At 30.9% G+C, this 6985-nt stretch overlaps 1 protein-coding gene across 1 annotated transcript; it reads left to right on the forward strand.

Annotated features, from left to right (window-relative positions):
* The first annotated feature begins 786 nt into the window (after nucleotides 1–786).
* Nucleotides 787–4419, forward strand: LOC107480409 (uncharacterized). The gene is made up of 3 exons (XM_016100545.3): nucleotides 787–967; nucleotides 1522–1690; nucleotides 3711–4419. Exons 2-3 carry the CDS (start codon nucleotides 1571–1573, stop codon nucleotides 4164–4166), a joined length of 576 nt encoding a protein of 191 aa, XP_015956031.1. The 5' UTR covers nucleotides 787–967; nucleotides 1522–1570; the 3' UTR covers nucleotides 4167–4419.
* The last annotated feature ends 2566 nt before the right edge of the window (nucleotides 4420–6985 follow it).

The raw sequence follows: 6985 nt of genomic DNA on the forward strand, positions 1-6985 counted from the left end.
CTATTCTTTATGTTTGTTTTTAGTATTTTATCTTATCTTATTTTCAAAAATAAACTAGTCTTAATTCTTGTTCATACAATTCGAACATGCTTGTGAAAACTTAACTACCTAAACTAAATGACTAATAATGCCAAGACACAAACAAGTCTTCTAAAACATATGCCCTGTAAGAAAGAAGAAAAATTAAATGATATGGGGATGATGATGATGATGGAAATGGAGAAGATGAAATTGACAAAAAAAAAGAAAAAAGAAAAAAAAGAAGAGGTGGTGAAGGGGTGTCACCGTCGGCGATTAACTGAACAAACGGCGTCGACTCCTTTTTGAAATCTATAAATTTAAAATAAAACACTTGATATTTCACCAACCACCCCTACAGACTATAGTCCTATCCTATTTGGTTAGTCAATGCACAATCCTGGTTAAACCAGGGTTTAATAAGTAACCACGGTTGGAGAAGATAATCTTAATCATAGTAGGAGAATAGTACATTTACACACGTGCGACGTTTCGCATAGGCACACAGAACCGAATCGGAATTTACACAAAAGAAACGTTCTTTATTATTTTAAAGATTAATTAAAAACTTGACTTTCCGGTAAAGACCGGGTAATTAATTGAAAATCATTCATATCAAAAACCCAGAAATAACCATTTTTAAATTAAATAAACCCACACTTGTCCTTACCTGCCTCTTCGGGCAGCCCGTACCCAATCTTTCCCCTTATCTGGGACGCTGCCCGAACTGCCCGATACTTGGCTGAGAAATTACGAGCATTCGGTCTTCAGTATGTGTTCTCTCTCTCTAACCTCTGATATTTCTATATTTTGCTGCTCTGTGTTTTCTAGTTTCTACGATCAGGATCCAACGGTCCACAATGTACGGGGCTTCTTCTCCTTCTTCTCCGAGGTTTTAGAGCTCTAACGCCTCAGATCCACGTTTTCGGTCTCTAGATCTTCCTTCCTGGTACGCTCTTTCAACCTTCTTCTTCCTCAATTCTTGTTAATTCTTTCCTTACTATGCTTTTCTTGTGCTACTTTGAGTTCTGTCACTCTTCTTTTGGGATCTTAAGGGTTCTGTGTTGAATTCTCTGCTTTTATGATGTTTTTTGCTGAAAAGCTTCTACTTCCGGCGAGCTCTTCAGCTCAACTTTCTCGTTTAACGCAAAAAATTTGCTTCTTTTACATGCCTTTTCTAATTATATTCAGTTTTGCGTAGAATTATTGCTGTGTATTGTTGTCTTAAAATTCTGGTTGTCGTTGTCCAGTTGTGTCAGAAAATAATATTCTTTGAATTAATTTTTTTTTCAATTTCTTTTGGATAAACCTATGTTATAGCTTTTTTAATAAAATACTAAAGTAATAATCAGTGTATAACTGCGGTACTTGCTGAAACAAGATCTGTGCTCTTATGATTTTACGGATGATCTAACGGTGGTGATTAATTTTTTCCATTTTTAAAAATTTAATTTCCCCCTTTTTTCCCTTTTTATGTTATTTATTATTATTATTTTTCTACAGGATAACGTTTTCTGGCTCGAGAAGGTATTAGTTGGTCTTTTGTACGGATATGGAAGCTAAGAACAGCTCAGTGACGGTTACGCTCAATTATGGCGCGTTGACGTGCGCCGCGGAAGTGCTCGCAACTATGCTAGCTTCTGCTCTCGTCAAAGCCACGCTTTTGTCTCCGGTGAGTCCCTACCCTTCGTATTCAAATTCAACCCTCCGAAACTTATATTTCCTTTTTGAAAAGAAAAAAATTAGAAAGGAAATGAAAGTTCAAAGTTTTTACTTGTCTCAACCTTGTCAAGATCTATCCTTGTTTTGAAAGTAGTTTGTGTTTTCTACAGATGTAAGGTCTCATCAGATGTGGGAAATTTTCGGTCCTTTTTGTCCATGACCTTATTATTTAACTTGCTAATTTGCGCTTCTAAGAGCCACTATGACCCTACGACCTACCTATAGGAATTTTTCATACTGGTTTTACGTTTTTTCTCTTAATAAAGTATCAAGTATAATGGGAATAAATATTTCTTTCCGTTACAAGATCGTAGTCTTTATTTATGAATTATTGAAAGGTTTTATAATAGAATTATTCTAAGAAATTTATTTCGGAAACCGTTTTTTATTGTTTTTGGCACAATCGATTTTTGTTTTTAATTTTTAGATGCTAGATAAGATAAGGATTTATATATATCTGGATATAATACTTTACTACTAGACCGGCTAATGTGCGCCGTTGGTTTCAACATTTGGTTGTCTCGAGTTGAGTTTGGTGTTTGCTAACATGCGCACTTTGGTCGTATATATTTTTTGGGATTTTACTCCGATTCCTATAAAACAAAAGCTAACAAAACCTTAAAATGTAAACTCACCAAAAAAACAAAAACCTTAAAATGTAAGATTATTTGGTGAATGTTGTTCACTAATAATAACAGGGTTTTGTTGTCAGATTAAGTGGTACATGTTATTCCTAATCTTAGCAAGATTTCGTCGCGGAGAGTAAGGTTTTGTGAATTAAAAAAAAGGGAGGGGTGTGAATACTATTCCGGTCAATGATAATTGTTTTGAAAGGCCACGAAGTCTCCAATAAAAAAAATATTTTTTTCGGTTCTTCATTTTTAATTTTGTAAGACTAGATAGTCTCTGTGTAAAGATAATTATCTCCGTATTTTTTTTTTCAGGGTTTTGTTGTCTCTTGGGGTAATTATCTTAATATCTTTAGCGTTTTTTTTCCCAAAAAAAAAAAAAAACAAAATAAGGTGCTTTTGAGGAGCATGAAGCGGTGTTGTGGGATGATTAGTTTAAGTCGTGATAAACACCACGAGGAACCCCGTTGAGAACAAATAATAAAATATCTTTTTTTGTCGTGGTGTGAGTGTGTGAGAAGAGAAAAAGTCAAAAGTCAAGGAAAGTGAGGATTGATTAGGGGTGGGGTAGCGGATTCGTAATCAGTGGTGGATTATTCGCTTGGATATGCTTTTGAGCGTAAAGCTCGTTGCAGCAGCGCGTGTCGTTTTTGCATTCCCCCGTTCTTGGCATCTTGGGTGGGACAAAAAAGAGCCTGGAATCTAATGCGATGGGACATAGTCATAAACTATGCTACTTCCACTTCCACTATGTACCGTCTTAACTCTTCATTTCTAACTCACTCAATTCGTGTAGATAATAATAATAATAATAATAATAATAATAATAATAATAATAATAATAATAATAATAATAGGAGAGTTAATTATTTAAAATTCACGTTTTAATAAAAGATTGTAAACTCTATATTTTATTTTTATATTAAAGCATGGTTGTGTGTATGTTCTTAATTTGAAGTTGTGTTGTATATACAGCGACAATCTGGCTTGGATCTTGACACAGAAAATGAGACTGGTTTTTATTCGTAAACTTGGATTAATTTTTAACAACAATTTAAAATAACATTAACTTAGTTATTTCTGCGATATTTGTACTTTGTAGTTGAAATTCACTTGACCAAGTTTCTGAAGTACCTAGCAAGATGTATTGCATCAGAATACAAATGAAGTATTTGTACTTGTTTGATTTGATCGATTTTAGGTTGATCTATCTATCTTTATGTTTGACATCTACCCTTGATATAATGATTATGGAATTTAAAATTAAATTCTTTTTAGTATTATGTATCCACTGATGAAAGAATTTGATTATGGAATCGTTGATTCAACTGGTGTATGTAGGATCTATATGGGCTGCTATTAACCAAAGAAGACGGTAAAGCCCAAAACCAGGACAAACAATTTGATGCCGAGGGAGAAGATGGTAATGATGATGAAGGAGACGACGATGATGATGGAGATGGTGGATTTGGAGAGGGCGAAGAGGACTTGTCCTCTGAAGATGGTGGCGGCTATGGCAACAACTCCAACAAGAAGAGCAACTCAAAGAAAGCTCCCGAGGGTGGAGCTGGTGGCGGGGCGGCAGAAGAGAATGGAGAAGAGGAGGAAGATGAAGACGGTGAAGGTGACGGTGATGACCAAGATGAAGATGATGATGAGGATGACGATGATGACGACGAAGAAGATGAAGGTGGCGAAGAAGAGGAAGAGGAGGGTGTTGAAGAAGAAGAGAATGAAGATGAAGAAGATGAGGAAGATGAGGAAGCCCTGCAGCCCCCAAAGAAAAGGAAGAAGTAAATTTAGTCTTAGTTAAGCCTCCTATCTGTATTATTGTGTACCAATTTGGATTCTAACTTCCATGCTTTTTTCTTCCTTTTTTTTTTTTTGGTACTAAACTTCCACGTTTCAATTTTTAGTTTAAAAGGAGGCTTTTTGTAGATGTTTTAAACTCTTAATTGATATCTGTGTTTCCCATTGCGTAATTAGAATGCTACATTATTATCGAGCGAGCAGTGCTTAATTCAATAGAGAAAATCTATATGATATTTTACTGACCTTTCTCCCTATATCCTTGAGCTGGTATTGAAACAGTTTTATTTTCCTTCACAGAAGTTGTTTAGGACTTGGAGTCCTGAGGCTCCTTATCTTTATTGACAGTGACTTTGTGAGGATTTAGGTATTGACGTCGAAAAATTGTTTAAAAAATCAATATTTTTCACTATAGAAGTAGAAAGTTAACTAATATTAGTTTAATGGCCAAATAAGTTTATAAGTAAATTTTTTTAATTTTTTACTTATAAAAAGTTATAATATTAATATTTGGTATAATTTTTAAAAAATTATAATTTTTTAAAAAATTATGTAAATGTTTATGAAAAATTTAAAAAAATTAATTTTTTTATAATAAAGTTTTTTTTATCATTCTTTTTTTAAAATAAGTATTTTTAGAATTAAAAAATTAAATACAAAATAATTTATTTATAAACTATTTTTAATATAAATATTTATTGTTTAAACTTTATTTTAAAAAAAAAGTTAATTAAACTGTTTATTTAAACTAAATCTAAATATAAAATAAAAGAAAAAATATTAATTAACTAATTTAACCAATATTTTTCTCGCATTATTATGAAAAGCATAAAAGCTAGACAACCAAAATTTTCTTTTAGCTAAAGTTCAACCAAGTCAAATTTATATAAGCATATTTTTTATTTTTTTTTCTTTTTTCTATTTCTTTTTTTTCTCTGGTTTGATTTCTTATTCTCTTTTTTTTCTCTTTTTTTTTCATTGTTATTATCATCGGTCATCACCATTATCACAATCATCGTCATCATATTCTTTGTTTTTTCAATATCACACTTTTTCTCTAGTTTGATTTCTTTCTTTTTTTTTTCTTCTTTCTTTTTTATTATCATTATCATCATCATCGTCATTACTATTATCATTATCATTGTCATATTCTTCTTCTTCTTAATTCAATATCATACAATTAGTTTAACGATAACTAAAATAATAGAAATTTTTTGTTAGTGACACAAAAAATCTGTTGAAAATGGCACTAAATTTTTTTATAAAAAACACAAAAAGTTTTAAAAAACCACAAATTTAAAATTTTAGCCCACTCAACCAACAAATTTAAATTATATACAAATTTGATACAAACAGTCACCAAAAAAATTATTTTTGATACAAATGACACAGAAATGACTAGACCTTTTATTCTTATATATAATTTAATACCACTTAGTTAGTTAAATGATAAAAAAATTAGTTAAAAAATCTTCCGTGTCATGGCTAACAAATTTCAATGTCAACAAACAAAATTTTATATCACAGTTAAAAAATTTTGATACTATTTTTTTTAATAAATTTTACATAATTCAAAATTCTTTTTCCTCTTATTCTTCTTTCACATTTTCATAATTCTTCTCGTTTTACCCTCTTAACAAGAACATGTGTTACGGTTAAAAAATTTCGATGTTAAAATTAAAAAATTCCATATCACAGTTAAAAAGTTTCGGTGCTATTTTTAGTAAATTCTAATCAATTCAAAACTTTTCTCATTATCATTATCATCATCTTCTTTCACATATTTACAATTAAAATATTTCGGTGTTATTTTTTGATAAATTTTATACAATTCTAAATTTTTCATCCTTGTATTCATCATCATCATCGTCTTCTTTTTCTTCTTCTTCTTGTTTTACTTTCTCATAATTCTTTTTATTTCAGTCTCTTAATAAGAATAAAAATAAAAAATCAAACAAAAAAAATAAAAAATACTGCAATAACTACCAAAAAAAAAGAGTGGGAGAGGAAATAAAAGAAATATAGCAACAACAAGAGCAATAAAAGAATAATAAAAGAATGATGGTGAAGTGAAAACGCACGAAGAAAAAAAAAGAACATAAAGAAGAAGAACTGTGTGATTAATGCGTAAGTTATGTGAGTAATTTTTATTTAGGGCCAACTTGGTTGAACTTGGTTGGCAAAAACACTTGGATGTATAGCGAGACCGACTTGATCAACTGCTACACACACATCCAAGTATTTTTGACAACCAAGTCTAACTAAGTTGGTTCACGCCTAACAAAAATCAGTTTCATTAGTGAGAGCATGTCTATATGCTCCAATTCTTCATTAACGTAAATGTTTGTATCTTGCACGGTTCTTCTTTTTCTATGATTGCTATTGTTGCTTGCGTTTATTTTCTTCTTCTCCTCTTCTACGTGTTGATTTTGTTCTTTTTCTTCTTCTATGGTTGCTATTGTTATTTGCGTTTTTTCTTTCTTTTTTTTCTCCTCTTTGTGGTGATTTTGCAGTATTATGTATTTTTTATTTAATTTTTTTAATTTTTATTCTTGTTAAGAGGGTAAAATAAGAAGAATTATAAAAAAAGTAAAACAAAAAGAAGAAGATGAATAGAAAAAATAGATGATGATGATGATGACGACGAAGAAAAGGAGGAGGATGTAAAACAAGAAGAAAAAGATAATGATGATGAAGAGGAGGAAGAGGAAGAGGAAAAGGAAGAGGAATGAGAGTTTTGAATTGTGCAAAATTTATCAGAAAAATAATAGCAAAATATTTTAATTATAACACAAAAAATTTTTATT

Source organism: Arachis duranensis, chromosome 3 (genome assembly GCF_000817695.3).
Source record: "Arachis duranensis cultivar V14167 chromosome 3, aradu.V14167.gnm2.J7QH, whole genome shotgun sequence".
NCBI classification, from domain to species: domain Eukaryota; kingdom Viridiplantae; phylum Streptophyta; class Magnoliopsida; order Fabales; family Fabaceae; genus Arachis; species Arachis duranensis.